This window comes from Erithacus rubecula, assembly GCF_903797595.1.
Source record: "Erithacus rubecula genome assembly, chromosome: 9".
Classification (NCBI taxonomy): domain Eukaryota; kingdom Metazoa; phylum Chordata; class Aves; order Passeriformes; family Muscicapidae; genus Erithacus; species Erithacus rubecula.
The window spans coordinates 2,583,405-2,605,654 of record NC_136660.1 but is presented as its reverse complement, the minus strand read 5'-3'; the positions used below and the strand labels follow the sequence as shown (position 1 = coordinate 2,605,654).

At 50.4% G+C, this 22,250-nt stretch overlaps 1 protein-coding gene across 1 annotated transcript in view; it reads left to right on the top strand.

The window, feature by feature from the left end:
- LOC306804938 (uncharacterized protein) overlaps positions 1-14,625 on the top strand; it is a gene marked incomplete at its 3' end in the record, with an annotated part of 29,892 nt that extends 15,267 nt beyond the window's left edge. The window contains 8 exon segments of the mRNA XM_079312160.1: positions 12,876-13,384; positions 13,761-13,856; positions 13,959-14,137; positions 14,319-14,333; positions 14,335-14,392; positions 14,395-14,419; positions 14,510-14,558; positions 14,560-14,625. Of these exon segments, the coding sequence (XP_079168286.1) occupies positions 12,982-13,384; positions 13,761-13,856; positions 13,959-14,137; positions 14,319-14,333; positions 14,335-14,392; positions 14,395-14,419; positions 14,510-14,558; positions 14,560-14,625 (891 nt within the window). The 5' untranslated portion in view covers positions 12,876-12,981.
- Between the last annotated feature and the right edge of the window lie 7,625 nt (positions 14,626-22,250).

Here is a 22,250-nt window from a genome sequence, read left to right as displayed (position 1 = left end):
CGGGCCCAGGGCAGGCAGGAGCCAACCCTGGGAGTGAAGAGGAGACTCACAGACTGAATCAGAGACAGAGACCTGAGCTCCTCTTCAGACACACTGAAAGGGCTCAAGAACTGAAAAGGAACGTGTTTATTCTGACACTTTCATGTTCAATTTTATGTCAATTTTGTTAAGATCTTTGGCCATTGTGGGAAGAATTTTAAGAATGGGGTTTTATGTGTTAGTAGGACTTAGAATTCTTCTGCTCATTCTGCCATGCATCATTCAGTGCATTCTGCAGGCCATGAACAAAGCTGTAAAAGAGCTGGTTTTGTGCAAACAGTGGGGGGAGGTGTGGGAGACCAGGATGTTCCCCTGGCTTCCCTGGATGCCTCTAGACCCCCTGGCAGGGTCTCAGAGGCCCTGGCATGGTGCCCAGCACTCCTGAGGACTGGATTTAAGCCCCTGAGAAAAATTACTGCCGTTACAGGAAGAATTACAAGTCACAAAAAATAGGTAGAGTATAAATTAGACTGTTTTAAGATTGAAAAGTGAATTTTTAGAAATGTTTATATTAGGGGGTTTGAAGCTAATATGGAGGATTTAGGGTATGTGTCTTTACTTTCTTCTTTTTCATGCCATCCATGTTAGTGCCAGGCTGGCATCACTGGATTGGGCTGGGACAGAGTTGGACAGTGTAATAAAATTGTGATGTATTGGAAAGTAATTGTAAATATTAGGGATGTAATTTATAGTATAAAAGTCAAGTCCTGCCCCAAGGACAGGCAGCGTGCCTGGGATCTCAGGCTGAACAGACCACTGTTAGCTAGAGAAAGAATTTCTTAGATAAGAAACAATAAACAACCTTGAAACCCTCAGAAAACAGCCTCCTGAATCTTGTTGGGTGAGCAGCTGGGAAAAGCTGAACTGTAAAGCAGCTCATGTCCTGCTGGGGGATCTCTGCTCAGCAGCCCCACAGGCAGTGACAGGCTCAGCCAGAACCCGGTGATGTTTCTCGGCTGCATTCCATTTAGGATAGAAACTCGGCTCAGCCTCCCCCTCCCCGGCCCGGGGCCATGGCCGGCAGCACCGACCCGGCTCCCCCTGCCCCGGCCCAGCCAGGCCAGTTCTCTTTGGAGAGGCTGGAAATGGAACAGAGCTTTGCCGGGATATTTGTCTTTTTTTGTCACTTTTTTCTGTGATTCCCGAGGAACTGCATTGTCACAAGTCCCTCCGTGTGTGATTCCCGAGGAACTGCATTGTCACACATCCCTCCGTGTGTGATTCCCGAGGAACTGCATTGTCACACATCCCTCCGTGTGTGATACCCGAGGAACTGCATTGTCACACATCCCTCCGTGTGTGATTCCCGAGGAGCTGCATTGTCACCCATCCCTCCGTGTGTGATTCCCGAGGAACTGCATTGTCACACATCCCTCCGTGTGTGATTCCCGAGGAACTGCATTGTCACACATCCCTCCGTGTGTGATTCCCGAGGAGCTGCATTGTCACACATCCCTCCGTGTGTGATTCCCGAGGAGCTGCATTGTCATCCATCCCTCCGTGGTGTGATTCCCGAGGAGCTGCATTGTCACACTATCCCTCCGTGTGTGATTCCCGAGGAGCTGCATTGTCACACATCCCTCCGTGTGTGATTCCCGAGGAACTGCATTGTCACACATCCCTCCGCGCCCTTTTGGTCTCTTGTCACCGCAGCATGCGAGCGGCTGGCGAGCGAGAGTTTCCATTCGCCCCCTCGGGGCCATTCCTAGTCCCGCGCCACCGATGCCAGCCCCGCTGCCGCTGCAGGTGTCCCTCCGCTGTCCCCTCGGATCCCAGCGCAGCTGCAGCCCCTTTCTCAGCCGCATCCATTGCTTTGGCTCCCGCGGCGAGCGGCATTCCCGGTGCCAGAGCTCTCTGTCGCCCTTGGCACAGCGCCTGCCGCAGCCTGCGCCGTCCCACGGGAACTGCGCTCGTTCTGCAGCGATCGGTGCCCGGCCCGGCTCCGGCAGAGCCTTTCCCGGCGGGCTCGCCCCGGCCGCGGCTGCCCCGGCCCCGCCCGGCCCATCCCCAGCGCAGCTCCCGTCCCCGGCCATCGGCTCGGCCCCGGTGCCCCGCGGCTCCGCCGCCCCCAGCCCGCGGCTCCGCAGCCGATGCCGCTCGCGGCACTCGCTGCTGCTTCCACGCTGCCTGCTGCCATCGCCCCAGCCCCGCGGCGATCCCCAGCCCCGGCTGCTCCCGCAGCCGCCTGCCCTCCGCAGCTGCTCCCACGGCCGCGCCCCTGCAGCCCCTGCCCCGCCGAGCTGCTGTCCTTGGCAGGCTGCAGCTGCCGCCTGCTGCCAGCGCCTCGGCATCCAGCACAGCTTGCGTTCCCCGGCTCCCGGGGACCCTCCGCTTCCTGCCCTGCTGCTGCTGCTGCTGCTGCTGCTGCTGCTGCTGCTCTTCTGAGACAGGGGGAAGGAACAGCAGCGCCACGTGGCCAGAGAGTGCCAGACCTGGGACACAGCCTGGGATCATTGTTGGAACAGTAGATCCGGCAGTGAAGCGAACGGAAATGCTGCCTTGCCTAAAACTGATTGTAAATGCGGTAATAATACTGCTCCGTTGTGTTTATTAGAAATTAGACGGAACCTTGAGCCAGATAAGGGTTTTGACTCCTCAAACGAGCAATTTCTTGCTATGCCTCTGACATAAGGTAAAAAAGAACGTAATCCACAATAGGGGTCTCTCTGTTATCATGACATCAAAGAACTCAGACAAGCTATAAAGGAGAATGACCTGGATTCTCCTTTTTTTATCAGAGCATGCTAAAAATGATTTTTAATTCCTATGATCTCACTCCTGCAGATTGTCATAATGTGGCTTCCCTGACTTTAACCAATCCTCAGTATCTCCTGTGGGACTTGCAGTGGAAAGGTGTCTCTGCAGGCTCAGAGAAAGTTGTGCTGGCAGTGCCAATGCTCAGCTCCCAGTTGCTCAGCTGGCTGGGGATTCACCGTATGACAAGCGCCAGGATCAGGCTGTGCTGCCCAGAGCTGCCTCAGGAGATGCCAAGAGCACTGTGAGAAAGGCTTTACGTGCTGTAGAGCCAGCTGGTAGCTGTGCTTTTCCACAGCAATGCAAGGCCACACTGAAGCTTAGAGTGCTGTGCTGGGCTGACTTTGTGCTGGTGAATTGTATCCCCATTGGTCTGTCTAGCCCAGAAATAAGTTTTGTACCTTTAAGGCTGGATTGGAGAGTGAAGAGGGGGGAAGGAGAGGTGGTGGAATGTCTGAGGTGGTTGTTTCAAAACCTAGAGACAGGAGTTTCATTGCTTCCTCTCCTGGACTGTGTCACTGTGGGGGACAGCAGGTGTGAGCTCTCCTGTGGTTTTAGTTTGGTTTTGACTAACTGAAGCAGAGAAGTTCACCGGACAATTTTTTATGTTTTTTTTCCTGGAATTATTTGAACCTGCTCTGCATTGGGAACCCGGGGGAGCACCAGGAGCTTGGAGCTGTGGCCACCAGGGCCTGTCCTGGGCAGAGACATTTTCCAGTGCTGGAGGGACTGAGAACAGACTGAGCTGAGCTGCCACTGACAGGAGAGAGACTTTCTGAATTTGTCATCTCTTCAGGGCAGTGAGGGGTTTTGCTGTTTGGTATTGTTCATTTATTTGTGCTGGGCAGTGTTTTGCCTGTTGAATAAACAAATTTTTTCCACTTCTCTGATGAAATGTCTTCCTGAACCAGTTGGAGGAGAGGGCCCGCTTGTGTTTCCTTCCTAGTGGGGCAGGACATTTGGAGGTTTTTCTCCCCAAATTTGCCCTAAACCAGGACATTAAAATATCAGCAGTAACTGTCTGAAGGAATTGAGTGAATATTTTCTTAAACGTTTATACATAGAGGACATTAATACAAAAACAAGTAAAAAAGAAAGTACTGAAGAGCTGAACTAATTGGCTCTTTTTATCTCTAAAATAAAATAGCTGCATCTTGTAGTTTAAGGAAACCGAGTCTAACAGACATTGCCATCATGCAAACTTCACATTTCTCATCTCCATATTAAAAGACTTGCATCTGATAGTTCGTATCATTCCATCTTAACGACTCGTTGACATTATTTCCGAGTGGTTTCCTCCGGACACCCTCCCCCGCCTCTTTCCCCTCCCCTCCTGCCCCGCACCCTGAATGCCCAAAGGCCCAAAATCCGCTCCGCTCCCACCCCGGCTCTAAAGGGTGGCAGCAGCAGCAGCCAGGCTGGGGCTGGGCCAGCAGCCGCTTCCAGGTGTTCTGCGCTCCCCTCCAGGTGAAAGCAAACTGAGTCCTGCACTCAGCAGCCAGAGGAATGGAGAAAATGCATTGGCAATGTCAGTGGTACCACTTTGCTTCCTTGGACTCCAGATCGTCCTGGAGCTCCAGCATGTCCCCCACTGGGAGGGGATTAGGGGCACTGGGAAGGTGCAGTGGGTGGACGGGACATCACGAGAAGGGATTTAAATTGAAGGAAAAAAACTTCTTTTCGGTAATTGTGTTTGAACTGGGGAGGAAACCCTTCGTCTACCACTTGAAGGGTCTGAGTTGAAGGAAAACAAACCCTCGTCATGATTTTTGGTGTCTCACTAGGCAGGAAATCAGTTTCCCATAAGTTTCCTGTTAAACGGAACGAGAATATATTTGTGGTGCTGTTCTATGGGTTTGAATTGAGGGAAAGCTCCATTTTCCTGCTCTGGAGGGTCAGAGGCGGGCACACCCCAGCGGTTGAGGATTCAAGATGTGCGTTCAGTGTTCCCGCATTGGGAGCACCAGGAGAGGCCGGAGGCACCGGGCGCGGCCGCCGCTGCCGCAATTTCAAGCCGGGCTGGGCGGAGCGGCTTTGGGCTCCTTGGAGGCGTTCAGCGTGCGGGGCTGGAGGGGAGGCGGAGCGGGGCGGCAGAGAGCGACCTTCTGGAGGAGGAGAGCACTCAGAAACAATGTCAACAACTCCCTTAAACTGCAGTTAGGCGAATACAAAACGCAATTCTGGTGATGTAAGGATGAGGAATGTTTTGCATCATGCTAACTTCTGTTAAAATCCGTTCCTTTACACTACAAGATGCAGTTAATTTATTGTAGAGATGAGATGGAACCAATTCATTCAATTGTTCACTACTTTCTTTTGCACTTATTTTTGCATTAATGTCCTCTATGCATCAATGTTTAAGAAAATATTCCCTCAATTCCTTCAGACAGTTACTGCTGATATCTTAACGTCCTGGTTTAGGGCAAATTTGAGGAAAAAAACCTCCAAATGGCCTGCCACACTGGAAGGAAACCCAAACCCAAGCGGCGCCTTCCCCAACGGGTTCAGGAAGAAATTTCATCAGAGAAGTGGAAATTTTTTTTTTATTAAAAAGACAGAGCACTGCCCAACAGAAATAAATGAACAATACTGAACAGCAAAACCTCTCACTGCTCTGAAGAGTGACAAATTCAGAAGGTCTCTCTCCTGTCAGTGGCAGCTCAGCTCAGTCTGTTCTCAGTCCCTCCTGCACTGGAAAATGTCTCTGCCCAGGACAGGCCCTGGTGGCCACAGCTCCAAGCTCCTGGTGCTCCCCCTGGGTTCCCAAGTGCAGAGCAGGTTCAAATATTCCAGGAAAAAAACCAGGAAAAAAAACTGGTCTGGGAACTTCTCTGCTTCAGTTAGTCAAAACAAACTAAAACACAGGAGAGCTCACACCTGCTGTCCCCCACAGTGACACAGTCCAGGAGAGGAAGCAATGAAACTCCTGTCTCTAGGTTTTGAAACAACCACCTCAGACATTCCACCACCTCTCTTCCCCCTCTTCACTCTCCAATCCAGCCTTAAAGGTACAAAACTTATTTCTGGGCTAGACAGACCAATGGGGATACAATTCACCAGCACAAAGTCAGCCCAGCACAGCACTCTAAGCTTCAGTGTGGCCTTGCATTGCTGTGGAAAAGCACAGCTACCAGCTGGCTCTACAGCACGTAAAGCCTTTCTCACAGTGCTCTTGGCATCTCCTGAGGCAGCTCTGGGCAGCACAGCCTGATCCTGGCGCTTGTCATACGGTGAATCCCCAGCCAGCTGAGCAACTGGGAGCTGAGCATTGGCACTGCCAGCACAACTTTCTCTGAGCCTGCAGAGACACCTTTCCACTGCAAGTCCCACAGGAGATACTGAGGATTGGTTAAAGTCAGGGAAGCCACATTATGACAATCTGCAGGAGTGAGATCACAGGAATTACAAATAATTTATATCGTGTTCCCAAAAGAAGAAGAATCCAGGTCATTCTCCTTTATAGCTTGTCTGAGTTCTTTGATTCCATTATGGGAGAGGACCTCCCATTTTGGATTGAGATCATTTTTACCATATCTCACAGGCATAGCAAGAAATTGCCCCTTTGACAATTCAAAACATTTATGTGGCTCAAGTTTCTGTCTAATTTCTGACCAGTTAGGTAAATGCAACACAGTATTGTCACTTTGACTTTCAGAATCAGTTTTAGGCAAGGCAGCATTCCCATTTGCTCTCACTGCCAGATCTACTGTTTGAACAATGATCCCAGGCTGTGCCCCAGGTTTGGCACTCTCTGGCACATGTGGCACTTGCTGGCTGAACCCTTTCAATCCTTGCTCAGCCAAGCGTAGCCTTAAAACTCTGTATCATAAAATAACTCCCAGCCCCGGTCTTGATGGGATCCAGAAGTGAACCATCTGCTGCCCAGGCAAATTATTAACTTCTTCAATGTGCAAAATAAAACTTGGCATATACTTTGCTCCCTCTCCTAATAAAAAAAAAAACCAACCTAAAACAAAGATAATGATATGCACAACACCAGTATAAAAACCACCAAGGTCAAATAAAAAAAAGAGTGAATTCTCAATAAGGAAAAGCGGAAAATCACAAAATGAAATTTCTCTTCTTGTTTATGCTATAGAATAAAAGACTTGTTTCCTTATAACACATAAAAATATTATGGAGTAAATATAAGTACTGAATCTGTAAATATAAACAAAGGCATTAGTTTTAAAGTGAGCAGATGTTAAAATTGCTGTAATCCACTAAGTTTAAACAGTAAGAAAACCCCTACTGTTCCCCAAAGAAGAAGAAGAAAAATACTCTCAATTTTCAAAAATAAATAAAAGTTTTGTTTAAACTGTTAAAATTCTTGAAGCATGCCTCATAAGTTAATATGGTCCTCAAATATAATTAGAGAAAAAAATGTTATTCTGAAAAAAGGATTTTTGCAGAGTGATCAGATTTCCATTGTCCCATGCAGCTAAACACTGTGACATCAAAGCCATAAGAAAAGGGTTCCTTGTAAAAAATCTCCACACACTAAAAAAACCAAACAAAACCCCCAACCAAACAGTTCTATCAAAAAAATTAATCAAAAAACTATTTTAAAGGTAGTAAAAAAATGGAGTTGGTTTTTGTACCTTTTCGGTGTGAAAAAGAGAAGTATGTAAGAGGAAGAAAAATGGTCCAAAGATTTATTTAAAAGGGGTTTATTTATTAAAAGGTGTTTTTCTAAACTTTCTAGTAATAAAGATTTTCTTTGTACCATTTAAAGTTGAGCCTGTTTTTGTATTCCCCCTAATCTTATCTCACATTTCAAATTAAACCATTTCGAATAAACCCAAACCACTACATTAATTAGTATTTCTGCCCCATTTCTAAGTAAAACCAAAACAGGAATAGGCTGAAACATCCTGAGGAAGTGCTGCAGGAGGAGAGACCCTGAGCTGAGGGAGAAAAAGAGCAAGATGCTCAGTTTGAATTAGGCGATTATTCTGGGATGGGGAGAGTTTTGGGGATTCGTTTTGGGGTACACAGGGAAAGCAGAGATGGGGTCAGCTGGTGAAAAATGTTCATGATCATTGGACAAGCAGCAATAATTTTAACCTGCTCTGATTCCAGCCAAAAGTGAATGGATTATAAAGTTTCCAGTGGACAACATCCCAAAATGAGAATGTGAAGACAGAGTTAAGGTCTGTGCTGGAATAGTTCACATGGACCCACGTTAAAAGGTCTTTCAATTCATCATCCTGAATATTGATATGAGGTTCAGCAGTAATAATTGTCTTTAGCCAGTGATAAACGTCCCATTTCTCAACAGACAAATCTTGTCCCGTGGTTTCTTTTCCCCAGAGCTCAGCTTGATTCTCCACAAGGCTCCTTCCTCAGCTCCATCCCAGGGTGTGCAGCAGCCAGGAGGAGATGAGAATAATATCCATTTATAATCCAAAAGGATCATTCCACAGGTGTCCCTTTTAACTATCTGGGGATTCCAACGGTTTTTTCATAAAACAAAACAGGGGAAACATCCCTGTGGGGTTTTTCTGGGATATTTTTTCTTTTACCTTATATTTACCTGTATCTATGTGCACAAACAACAGGTGGGGAATGCTGGAGCAGCTGTCTCAGAGCTTTATTGCACCACAGTCATCAGCCTCATTTTACAGAACCAAACAAGGGAGATGGAACAGCTCCAGCTGCCTGCACTGCAGACAAAGTTCTCTTTGTGACAAAGTATTTTAACAACTCTCTACCCAACAGCATAATATTAAAAGCTGACAAGTGTTTGCTCAGCTAGTTAATAAGGCCACATGAACATCTTGCTTTGAACAAAGTTTGCTTGTAATAGATTCAAGGAATGGATAAACCTTCACTATTTAGCTTACATGTTACTACTGTACTGCTTAACATATTTTCCTGAGGCCTGTGTCTACACAGCTCACAGCCCTGTTGTTTCTTGTCCTTGCATCTTCAGCATTCTTGCATTTCTCCATCCTGAAATTTGCTTTCACTCACCTTTCTGAGAGTTCTATACCTTTCCTATTTCCCACAGAGCCCCTCAGGGTTTTGCCGTCGGTGGGAGCGCTGGAAGAGATACTGGGAACACCGGGAGGGAACTGGGAGCACAGGGAATGCCGTGAGGGAACTGGGAGGGCGAATGGGAGCAGTGCAAGATCGCCCCAACGGGCTCCTCCTCCTCCTCTTCCCCCACTCTGAAGGGTTGAATGATCCACATTCGATCCCCGCCATAGCGGCTGGAAAAGGGAGCGGCAGCGACCCCGCCTGTGGGCCAGGACCGAACCGCCGCTGTCGGGCCGTGTTGGTGCCGGTCCGGGCAGGCGGTACCGGACCCGGGAACGGCTCCAGCACAGGTACGACCCCGCTCGGTTGTGCCCCAGCCCGGGCTCGCTGCGGCCGGAGGGGCCGCGCTCAGGGGAACGGGGCGGTTCTGGCGAGTTCCTTGCGCCTGATAATTCTATTTTTCATATAAATCGGAGTGTGATAGCCCCAGGCATCATCCTTCCAGATTTGTGTTGCCCCTAGGATGGTGCTCCTTTTGTTTCAGTACAAGGTTTTATGCGAGGAAACTTGTAACATTTTATTACCTTGTTTTTATGGTAACATAAAAGAACGCACGCTAGATAATCTTTAGAGTATATGACCCTTTCCATCTTTTTGGTAGGGTATTATCAGCTCTTTTCTCACAGATTCAACAGTGAGCTAAGTTTAGTTCTGTAGTCATTTGTTTCATTAATTCCATAAATCATTTTTTTCCGAGGTGGGTCCCGTTCGCTGAGTTGTTGTTTTAATTCCTCATACAAGTTTAACCTTCCCCCAGAGTTTGTCATTGTTCCCTTGAATGCTCTATTGATATCTTTATAATTTTCCCTTGCAATGCTCTTGCACTCCTCCCTGATGTGAATATCCCCACACACCTTCCTTTGTGTAGCAGAGCTGTGCTTCTCCTACAGGGCAACTCTGGTGTGCCGATGGAGCCCCCCCTCCTTTTCCCAAATTGGGACCACCCGGTAACTTTTTCCCGTGATGTTGCAGGTTTCTGAGTTGTGCTCATTGCACAGGCTGAATTGATGTGTTTGAGGAAGGCAGGGGTGGGTACCGTGCTCTGCCGTACCCAATTGCTGTAACACTTGCAACAAGCACCAGCACTGTTCCCTTTTGTCATAATCAGCACTAGGATGACTCCCATGACTATTTTCATCCCTCTGCCTCCCTCAAGGCCTACGGGGCTGCTACCAGTAGCTGAGGTTTGTTTAATCTTCTCAGCAGCAGGGAGTGTGTCCTGGGGTCACCCACTTTGTCTTCCTCTTTTGGTAACATTTCTTAATTTTGTCTCGGCTTTTAGCTGTAACACTCCAGTGCCAGGTACAGCAGTCACAGCTCGGTATATGCAACTCTTTCCAGCACTCTTTGCAATGCCTCTGCTTTGGCTTCCTCTTTTTTTTTCCCTTGTTCTATTCTCAAATAACTCCCACCAGTTATGATTATCAATTTTGATTTTTCTTTATGCTTATAGTGTATTAAGTGCATTAACAGTTTCCTTATATTAATTTCTTTTCATTGGACACACAATGCAAATGGGAAATACCCACCATAAGAATGACACCACAACTCAGTGCAATATGGATAATCTTTTTGCTAATTTTCAGGCAAATTATCTTTGACACTCCTCAGCTGTAGATTTGTACAGTTTCTTAGGTATTTTCCCTTCAACACTCACTAGAAATTTCCATTTACAAAGCAAAATTATTATTAAGTCACAGGTTAAGACCAGAATATGAGAACTTTCTGACTGAAACCATCCTGATCTTCTTGTTTGAAGTGGAAATATTTTTCCTCAGATCCAAAAGCTTAAAGTCAGATGCTGGTCTTTTTTTTTGTACACATAACAGGCAGGCTGCCCAAGCACTGAAGCTAAAGAAATTTCAAATAGTAAATAAATACACATAAAACAAGACTAATATGACAATTTAACAGCACTAATTGTTTAGAATTTTTACTACTGTACAAAAGCTGCTAAAGTCACTTTGTTTTAAACTAGCCATCACAGTTTATATATAGCCAGTGTTCTATATGTTTATATATATGCTATGTTATGCTAATACAGCATCTCCTATATCTTATTTTCTTATACACTGCCAGGAGCAAGACACTTCAGAGACCTTTCTTAGTTTTAACTGCTATTCCTTAAATTCTTTTTATAACGGTTTATTCTTTTCAGCCTGACTTGGGGCAGCTGCTGCTGAATTTTGCTTCAGCATTTTCTTGTTTATGGCATTAATTTGGTTTTCAGAATAAGCCACATCACTTTGATGTGCTTGCAGAGCACGAGATGCTACTGTGCTCTACACACACTGCCCTGTAAACACTAAAACATTTCAAGGAATCAGAGAATTAGAGAATGTGTCAGGTTGGAGGGAACCACAGTGGGTTATTTGGTCTTATCTCCCTGCTCAGGGAGGGTGTTCTTAGAACACACAGCACAGCACATTTATTTACTTTCATCTGTGCTGTTGCACTCACGGAAGACTCAGAGAATTATTGCAAACCTTACACAAAAGCCAGGACTGGTTTAGTTGTGAAGCTGAAAGAGGTTAAAACCTCAGGAGAGGTTAGGTTGGATATCAGGAAAACGTTTTCTACCCCGAGGGTAGCTGGACACTGAACGGGCTCCTTTGGGAATGGTCACAGCACCGAGCCCGAGAGAGATGAAGAAATTTGCACAATTCCTTCAGCATGTGGTGGGAATGTTGGGGTGTCCTGTACAGAGACACAAGTTGGACTTAACTTTGATGTGTCCCTTCCAACTCAGCACATTCTGTATCTTGTGATTTTTATGATTTACTAAGTGCAGCACGCTCCAGGTGCTGGCTGGGCAGTGAGGACTCCAGCATTTGAGAAACTGCTGAACATCCAGAACAGCCAGAAGGGCCAGAACAGCCAGAACAGTCAAAACAACCGGAACGGCCAGAACAACCAGAGGAGCCAGAACAGCCAGAACGGCCAGAACAGCCAGGGGGGCCAGTGGGGCCGGCACAGCCAGTGCCACGGCCAGAATAGCTGGCGAAAAAGCGACGGCAGCCGGGATTTAGGCTGGGGGGACCGCCGGAGTTTTGCCGATGGAACCGGGGAAAACCCGGAGCTGGGGTGCTCACAGGGTAGGCAATATCTCTAGAGGGTCTCAGCCCTTTCTTTTCTCTTTCCCCTCTTTTCCCGTTCTGTCCGTGGGATTTCTGATGTTTTCAAACTTTTTATCCTTAGGCATTCTGCGTTTCCTGCCCCACATGTGACACACTCCCTATTCTCCGGATCACTTGCTTTTCGCTGAATTTACAAATACATTTAAGGGCTGGCAAATTTAAGCATCTCGGGGAATATCTGCCAGTTCATTTATCCCTGCCTTTTGCCTCCTTTTCACTAGGTTTCTTTGGTAATTGAAACATCAGGTTACCTTCCCCACAACACAGACAACTTTTCCAACAATACAATCTACCTTTTCAGAAAATAAAGTCAAACCTTAAATTAACAGTACGTATAAATTCTTTCATTCATTCACACTCACTCGATTTTGGTTTTTTTGTGGACCACAGGAACATTTCTGAGTCGTTTCGAATTGAAACCTATTTTCACCTCAAGGGACTGTCTTGAGGTGTTTGTGTTCCCCTTGCGTTCCGCCTGAATCCGGCCTCTCCCTTGGTCAGGGGAGGGGAACGGGGCGGTTCTGGCGAGTTCCTTGCGCCGGCTTCCCCCGTGTGCCCCTGGCCTGAGCTGGCGGAGGGAGCGGCTGCCCGCGGTCTCCTCCTTGCCGCGGAATCGCTGGCGACGAGCCGGTGCCGCAGCAGCGATGGCTCATCCCGGTGGCTCTCGCTAGCCCGGAGGTGGCTGCTCCGTGCCCGGCACAGTTTGGGCCGTGGCGCCCCGGGCTCGGCGCCGCTGCTCAGGCGGGAGGTGTCCCTGCCCGGCTCAGGGCTGGCTCGGCATGAACTTGAAACGTGCCTCAGAGCCCAAAGCAGGGCAGGCGCCGAGTGGAGGCACAAAGCGCCGCATCCTGCTGAGTGCCTGGATGTACCTGGAGCTCCCGCAGGCTGCGCTTGTCTCCGCAGGTGCTGCCGCAGCGTCCGGGCAGCGGGGACAGCGCGGGACTGAACTGGCAGCGCCTTCCTGAGCCTCGGTGTCCCGCAGGACCGGGACCAGCCGGGACCTGTCATCATGTCCCTTTCAATGGGCCATCTCCGTGTGCGCAAAGCTGTTTCCACGGGCGATATGCGAAAGTCTTTACCACCACTCCTGATTTGTCGGGAGAACGGAACTGATTGTTCCGAGCAGAGACATTCCGGTTGTGAGCTGGAGAAGAGTGAATTCTGCTCCATCCATAGGCGTCTCAAGGAAATCCTGCATATCCTGGAGGGACGAGCAGCCGGGCTGACACATTTGCCTGGGGAACAAGAAACCCCTTTTCATAAGCTGTCAAACATCACTTGTGAGCGTGCAATGAGAGAAGATGCGGAGAATGGAGTCTCCAGTAGTGATGGCAGCGTGAGGGAGCCCTTGTGTCTGTGGTGCACATCAGCAACCGGCCATGGGCACAGAAGCATCCTCAGAAGATTGCCGGGTGAGTGCAGGGCACGCCTGTGGCCTCTAGGGAGGGCCAGTGTCAGCTGGCAAGGACAGGGCTGGCAGGTGTGTGGCTGTTTCCCGATGTGTGGAAGAGGCCTCGTGCTGCGCTCGGCCCCAGCAGTGGCTGCAAGCGGCAGCCGCAGCTGCCCCCAAGGCTGTGCAGCTCTCCTGCTGCAGCCTGTCCCCAGCCCGGTGTCCCTGGCTGTCCCCACAGCTGTGTCCCTGCCTGTGTGCAGCCTCTTGGCTCTCTGGCTGCAGCTGAGGGAGGAGCAGACAGGCTGAGAGCTCCCTCCTGTGCTCCCCGCCCATTGGGGGAGCAGCTTCGAGGGCCGGCTGTGCTTCTGGCAGCCAGCAGCTCTTTCCTGCTCCAGGCCAGTGGTTCAGTTGCCATCCCGTGCACATCTTGGTGCTGATCCTGCTCCTGTCGCTGCTGCTGGCGTTGGCGGTGGCCTTGGCTGTGCAGTCAGGTAAGGGAGGGGCAGCAGGCTGGGCCCAGCCCCTCGGGGCAGAGCGGGGTCCCTGCTCCCTGCACAGGGCAATCCTCACACCTTCTCCTCTTGCCCCTGCAGCACCACAGGTTTCAGTTCCACCTGCGACTCCTCTGTTGATTCTGGGCTGTCCCTCTGGCTGGGTTGGATACAATGGAGACTGCTACTACATCTCAAGTGATAAAGGCACGTGGGATGAGGCTCAGGAGCGGTGCTCGGAGCTCGGGGCCTCCCTGGCCATTGTCAAGGATGAGGCAATGGTGAGTGAGGGGCTGCGGGCGCTGTGGGGTGGCTGAGGGGAGCCTTGGGGTGCTGGTGGGCCGGGCTGGGTGCTGGTGGGGCTGGGGCTGCAGCCCTGTGCCGGGGCCTTGCAGGGAAGGAGCCCCGGGGCCGTGTCCCCCCGAGGGGCCGGGGCAGCTGCCACTGCTCTCTCCTTGGCAGGATTTGCTCTTCCGCCCTCCGCGGGAACGGCGATTACTGGGTGGGGCTGCGCAGATGGGGCGAGCACCTGCAGTGGGGGACGGCAGCAGCTTCAGCTCCGGGTGAGTGCCGGGGAGCCGGGCAGGGCATGGGGGGACAGGGGCACAACGTGTTCCCCTGCGAACCAGCGCTGCCTCTGCTCCTCCCTGCAGGGTTCCTGTCCTGGGCAATTCCGAGTGTGTGTGCCTGGCTGGAGGAGAAATTCAGGAGTGAGAACTGCTCGAATCTGCAGCCGTATCTCTGCAGCAAGGCCCGAGCTCCCCTGTAACAGGGGCTGGAGAAAGGAGCTTCTCCACACTGGGCAGTCCCAGCTTCCCCTGTCAGCCCGGCACAGGGCTGTCCTTTCTCAGCTGCACCCTGTGCCTTGCACTTGCTCTCAGGGTCACCTCAGTGCCTGTTCATCCCCACTGCCAGCGCTGGGCTGGCTGTTCAAAGGAAAAGTCTCTGCAACCCATCCTGCCAGCCATGCTAGCTGGAGTGCATGGATTGCCCTCATTGCACAGCCAGCTGAAATGGGAAATCCAAATCACCCTGGGCTCTTGGAAATCATCCCCAAGTGGCCTGACTTTTGGACTGTCCTTGGAAGACGATGAAGAACAGTTGGCACATGTTCTTTCCCTTGATGTATTTTGCTTGAAAATAAATGAATTTTTTTTTCTCTCTCGGCCATTTATTCCCACGATGGGGGAGACATCTCGCACTGCCTTTATCGAGACCCTCGAGCCTTTCCTGATGTGTTCTGTTCCCCACCCAGGGTGAGCAGGAGAGGGACAGAGCGGTTTTGCTGGCACCGGGCACCTGGCCAGGCCCAGCCCAGCCCAATCATCCCTGCAATAATTCACTCCTATCCCACCATTACCCGCTGCCACGGCGGCTCTGGATTCACGGGCAGGTGCTGGAGTGAGAGGAGGCAGCTGGTGCCAGGGGGTGAAATGTCTTTGCTGCGAGCTGGCAGGGAGAGGAGGAGGAGAAAGTGGAGCAGAGTAAAGGGGAGAGAAAGAGGGACAAGGCTGGAGCGGTGGGAAGGGGCGGGGATGGGCACGGGCAGGCGGGCATTTGCTTTGCAGCTCTGAGGGAGGAATGGAGAACTGTCAAATGCATCCAGGGTACGAGGGGAGAAACAGCAGGTGCTGGATATCGCCGCCCATTGGGGTTCATTGTGTGCCTGAGCTGCCAAGGCCGGCAGGCTCCGAGCAGCGCCGGACGCCGCCAGCGCTGCGCTGTGTCTTGCCCTGGCCCTGCCCTGGCTCAGCCCGCCTGGCCAGAGCCCCCAGAAGCTCCCCCGGGGCTGCTGTTCCTCACCTGCTTCTCCAGTGCCTGCTACTGTTTCTTACTGTGTTTTTATGGGACAGGTGTGACCAAATTGTCCACGTCCCCCTCTCCCCCTCCCTCTTCTTTGCCGCTTCCCCCCCCGCTCCCTCTCCCTCTCCTCGCAGCCACTGGCAGAGTGACGCTGGCCTGGGGCCCCTTCCTGTCACACGGTGACCCCGGCAGCACCTGCAGCCCTTCCATGCGGTGCCACCTGGAGCTTGGAGGCTCCTTCAGCACAGGTGAGACCCACGGGCGGTTGTGCCCCAGCCTGGGGCTCACAGTCATACAGCTGACTGTAAAAAATCGTCTCTATGTATGTCCATCTGTCTGCTGCAAAGGATCCGATTTTCTGCTCTGTCAGAGCCCTGGAGCCTGCCCGGGTGGCTGAAATTTTTATGCCCTGGAGGAAAACCCAAGTCTCTCTCTTCCCTCAGTTGTGTGATGACACTAAGGCCATGGAGAAGGACAACTTCCTCCTCACAGTTCTTTACAGTTTTGTTTTAATACACCACAGCTCCATTTCCCAGTTAGGACCACTTTCCTTCCCAGCTCTTTTCCCATTATATTTATGTTCCCTAGAATGTTCCCCTTTCTTGCTTTTCCATTGGCATCATTTTCCCACAATGTCCCTCCCCCATTTACCCTGCTGGTTCTCACCCTTAGCCCTGAGCTCACACCACCCTTGAGCCCTCAACCCTTTGGCCCTGATGCTCTGCTCTGTCCCCCATTTTCCCCATATTTAAACCTGGACCCTGGATTGATTCCAGTCTTTGACCCTGCACCCTTTGCTTGTGCTTGGAATTAACCTGACCTGCAGAACTCCATACAAAAATCTCTTCTTGTCTCTCCTTTGTTCCTTGCCAGAATTATCTTGAGTGTGTGTTTTCTTCCCCATGAATGACCCCGTGTAACTGAAGTGACTCTTTCCCACCTGAGAAGCTTTCTAAAGGTTGCAGCATCTCACCCTCACACTGCCTGCAGCAACAATGTATGGCCAGGAAAGAAATGATAACCAGGGCTAGAGGGGCCCTGCCTCTAGCCAGGGAGAGGCACAATAAAACTGGGTCTTTTGGACAGTGTGGATCCACTGGCCTGACACATCAGAGCCACAGAAATATGAGGCCTTAGCTGATACTGGTGCACAGTGTCAGCCAGTGACACAGGGACATGTGGGGACAGAACTTGTTTGCAGTGCCGAGGTGATGGGGGAATTGCAGGAAATGACTCTGCTGGAGGCTGAGGTGATCCTGACTGGGAGAGAGTGGCAGAAACATCCAATGGTGACTGGCCCAGAGGCTCCATGTATTCTAGGCATAGATTCCCCTGGAATGGCTATTACAGAGAGCCAAAGGGACTCAGGGTGGGCTTTTGGAATAGCTGCTGTGAAGGGAGAGGACATTAAGCAATTGAAGCCCTTTTCTGGACTATCTGTACACCCATCTGCATTGTGTTGTAACACAGAACAAGGTTCAGACCCCAGTGGACATGTCTGTACAAATCTGGGCCTGGTGTGTGTGTGTACACCAACCAAAAACTGTATTTATTTGCTTTGTTTTGCTGTCCAGTTATTTCTGTATATTTTGCTGTTCATTCACACATTTCTTTCACACGCTCACTGTTTTTGTGTATTTCTTAATTTAGACCAGTGTTTATAACAGGTGCACCAGAGGCTGGGAAAGTCGAACGGTGCAATGGTCTGCTTAAAACCACCTTGAGGGCACTGGGTGGGGGCACTTTCAAGAACTGGGAGATCAATCTACCAAAGGCCACGTGGTTAGTGAACACCTGAGGTTCCACTAACAGAGCAGGCCCTGCCCAATCTGAGCCCTTGGGAACACCAGCTGGAGATCAGGTTCCAGTGGTAGACATGGGAGGTATGTTAGGAAAAACTGTTTGGGTGAATTCTGCCTCCAGCAAAGACAGTCCCATTTGTGAGGTTGATTTTGCTCAAGGATCAGGTTGCACATGGTGAGTGATGCAAAAGGATAGAGAGACACAATGCATACCTCAAGGAGACCTTGTTTTGGGGTGAACCACCTTTGACACTGTGCCTGTATCTGTAACTGCATGTATGTATATAATTCAAGGATTTTAACTTGATGTAGAATATTGGTATGGGAAAAAAATTCAGAGTGGATAATATTGGGGGTTGGTTTTACTCCTTTCCTTTCTGTCTGTGGAATTTTTCCCCATTGACCTGCTAAAGAGCACTGATGGCTAATGACAGGGGGATGAGGAGACTGCCTGTTTCTTTTTTTTGGAGTTTCTCTTTGAAGTTGCTGGACTCACTCATTTTTGGCTCTGGGAGGAGGAAGGCCACTGGATAACCTCGCCCCACCATCCCAGTGCCAGGGGCTGCCTCTTCTGGTGCTGGGCCCTGCACCCTGCCAGGACACTCTCCTGCTTCAGCTGCCATCTCCAACCCTCCTGTTGGAGCAGCGGGCCCAGCACTCTGAGGATCCATGAGCAGAGCCTCTCCTCCACCCTTCCCATCCAGGACACAGCCACCATCACCCCCAGCATCCCTGCAGCCACCAGGGATCACCACATCTGCCCCTGCCCCCGGGAGCTGCTGGCACTCACTGCCAGCTGTGACAGTAACTGCACCTCAGGGGAAAGTGCCCACAACCAAAAGAATTGTTACTGGGTTCCTCTCCTGTTTGTGCTTCATTTCACAGTTGTTGGTGTTTCGTTTCTCTTGTTATATATTTTTATATATATAAATATATATTAAAGAACTGTTATTCCTATTTCAATATTTGTGCCTGAGAGCCCCTTAATTCCAAAATTATACTAATTCTGAGAGAGGGATGTATCAGCCCAATTTTAAGAGAAGGCCCTGCCTTTCCCCAGCACACACTTGTCTTTTCAAACCAGGACTCTGCTCTACTCTGCCTCTCCCCTCACCCTGTCTCCTACAGTCACACACCCTCCCTGTTACCCTCTGCCCTAAGAACAATGTTTCTTATCCCATCCCTGTACCCTTTAAGATCCACTTGCACATTACTACTTCACACCTCTGGATTTTAAGTATTCTTTGATCCCAACAGAGTAACCCATGTCCAGCCCCTCCCTCCATGAGCCCCTGAACCCAATGATGCTGCTGCCTCCAGCCAACACCGCTCAGCTTTGGATGCTCCTGCTCCTGACAGCGGCATTCAGATGGATCCTCCCTCAGCCCAAACTAAATGTGTGGTGACCCTGCAACAAACTCTACAGCAGGACAATCTGTGCCTGGCCATGGGTGACCTCAGTGACCCTCCAGCCACGTGCCTGGTGGGAATTCCACTGACACCAAGAGACCATCCCTCTGCAGGTAAAAAACCCAGCCCAGTGCATACCTGGGATGGGGGACAAGGATTTTGCTGCATGCACCAGAGGAACCCCAAGAGCTGAACCTGTTGGGCTCCTCCCTGGCCCCTTTCTGTATTCAATGTTACTGTTCAATTTTACATCAGCCTCTCCCACAGCCTGAATCCATTCAATCTCTCCTCAGAAACACCTGGGCCAGAGAACATGGCATTGAATGGATGTATCATATCCCTTACCCTGCACCAGCTGCAGGGAAAGGTGAAGAGTGCAACAGAGCACTTGGGACTGCCCTGAAGGCACTTGGTGGAGGGACATTCAAGGACTGGGAAATGAACTTGGCAAAGGCCACCTGGATGGTCAATACTCCAGGCAGCAAAAGAAAAAGGTGGGAGGTAAAGTCAAGTGCAGGGTAGAGAAAAGACAGCAACAATGTGCAGGAAAACAAGGCAGCAAAAAAAGTTTGCATAAAAAAAGGTCGAAGGAGAAAAATGAAAATAAATTAAGAAATTAGGGGGGAAAAGAAAGCAAAAACAAGTGGGGGAATGTCAGGGGAAAAAAAAAAGCAGGGAAGAAATAGGGCCAAAATATGAGGAGAAAAGATAGTGGGAAAAGGTTGGGAAGAGTGAAAAAAAGGAGAAGACATACTAGTAAAAATGTGGTGTTGAAGAAAAAGGAAAGCACTAGAAAGGAGAAAAGGGTGTGAAACATGAGCAAAAAAGGATAAGGAATGTGAGGGGAAAAAATGGGAATCCCAGAGACACCCACACACACCTCAGGCCCCACACCCCAATCCCACAGAACACCCCCACATTCCCCCAAGAGAGCCCCTCCAAATCCCACACACAGCTGGGTGTGGATTCTCCCAGGAGCACACGGGAACAGCTTCTGGACACGGGATGGGAAGAAGGGGCAGGTGCAGGAATGTGTGCCCGCTGTGCTGCCAGCCCAGCAATCAGCCTGGCTGGGCCATGCCATGGCAAAGTGTGTCCTTAACCACTGCCAGGGCTCTGGGCTCCAGCTGCAGCTGAGCAGCAAAGGGATTAGTGCAGGCAGGAGAACATCCCATGCTGTGTTACTCCTGTCAGCTGTGGATCTCTGCTGGCAATAGAGCCTCTCCTTCAGCAGGCCAACGCTCCCAGATGGGAATGCACAAGGCTACGAGGCTGGGGAGTGAAGAGCAAAGCTGCTGCCAAGGGAAAGCTCAGTTCCTTCAGAGAAATCACCCAGGCCACTGCAGCACTGGCACAGCTAGGAAGCAGAAAAGGAGAGATTTCCAGTCAAGTCTTTGTGGTTTGGTGAGGAAAAGGAGCACTGATAGCCAATGGCTGCAGGGATGGCAATCTAAATTAGTTCAGAGCAGATTTCCCTTTTTTGATTTGGTGAGGGTTATTAACCTCACCTGCAGTTACAAGGCCAAGTAGTTACAGTTTTGGAATATATTCTATTTTAATCCAGCTGTCCTCCATGCTGCACACTCACAGCAGCCATATTGAACTATCATATGTGGGAATTTGCTTCTATCCCTAAGTGATACTGCTCTCCCAGGGAGGGAGCTGGGAAATTTGTATTTCTGCTCCTGTAATCTTTCTCGTGTTTATCACAGCTAATTCCAACTGTAGTTTTTCCCACTGTAATGATTCTCAACATCTGAGTGTACCTGCTGCCCTTCAAAATACCACAGGTTGTTATTTAGATTGGAAAAGACAAGTCACCACTTCCAGGCTGGCAGCCCAGCTGTCCCTCTGTGCCCCTCTTTCAATGACAGCATTAAGTGGCCACTCCTGGTCTGGTTCTTTGATTATTTTATCTTATACCATTCTCTCTATTTTATTCCCTTCACACTTCCCCCAGCCCTTCCCGTGCCTCTCATTTAACCAGCACTGCCACCCCCTGGTCTCTTGCTGCAGCTCTTTCAGTCGTTTCACAGCGGCCACTGCTGGAGCAGCACTTGGAGAACATTTCACACCAGTCTCTCTCTGTTCTATTCCTGTCACTCCTCCCAGCCTTTCCATGCTGCTCTTTCAGCACCCTCCACTGCCCTGACAGTCCCTTGGTGCAGCTCTTTTGGGTGACACTTTGGCAGCAGCCACTGCTGGTGCAGTATTATTAGACTATTTTATACTATTCTCTGAATTTTATTCCCTTCCCATTTCCCAGCCTTTCCCGTGACTCTTTTTAACCAGCACCGCCGCTCCCACGGTGGCTCGGCCCATCTCCATTAGTGACAGCGGGCAGAGGAGACCCGGCAGTGCAGCTTTTGATTCTGTTTGTTTTCTTCTCCTGATGCAGCTGCAGCAGCTCCCCAGCTGTGCCTCGGTGCAGCTCTGTCAGTGACAAGGGGCTCTGGCCAGGCGGGCTGAGCCAGGGCAGGGCCAGGGCAAGACACAGCGCAGCGCTGGCGGCGTCCGGCGCTGCTCGGAGCCTGCCGGCCTTGGCAGCTCAGGCACACAATGAACCCCAATTGGCGGCGATATCCAGCACCTGCTGTTTCTCCCCTCGTACCCTGGATGCATTTGACAGTTCTCCATTTCCTCCCTCAGAGCTGCAAAGCAAAATGCCCGCCTGCCCCGTGCCCATCCCCGCCCCTTCCCACCGCTCCAGCCTTGTCCCTCTTTCTCTCCCCTTTACTCTGCTCCACTTTCTCCTCCTCCTCTCCCTGCCAGCTCCCAGCAAAGACATTTCACTCCCTGGCACCAGCTGCCTCCTCTCACTCCAGGCACCTGCCCGTGAATCCAGAGCCGCCATGGCAGCGGGTAATGGTGGGATAGGAGTGAATTATTGCAGGGATGATTGGGCTGGGCTGGGCCTGGCCAGGTGCCCGGTGCCAGCAAAACCGCTCTGTCCCTCTCCTGCTCACCCTGGGTGGGGAACAGAACACAGCAGGAAGGGCTCGAGGGACTCGATAAAGAGAGCGAGAAATCTGTCACCCATCATGTGTATGACAGGCCTGGAAAGGGGAAATAAGTTAAATTTATTATCAAGCAAATCAGAGCAAGGGTACGAAATGTATGAAAATTCTTATAACACGCCTCACCCACACTATTGTCTGCTTCTGGGGCTTAATCTTATTCCCAGTTCTCTCCCTCCACCCCACACGGTGGCACAGAGGGATGGGAATTACAATCAGGACATGTTACTGTTTCTCCCTCACGGAGATAGATCCTTCTCCTGCTTCAGCACAGGATTGCTCTCACAGCAGACCAGTCAGATCCTTAGCAACAGACAGACAGGGAGACAGACAGAGAGATTATTCTTCACACTCAGGTACCT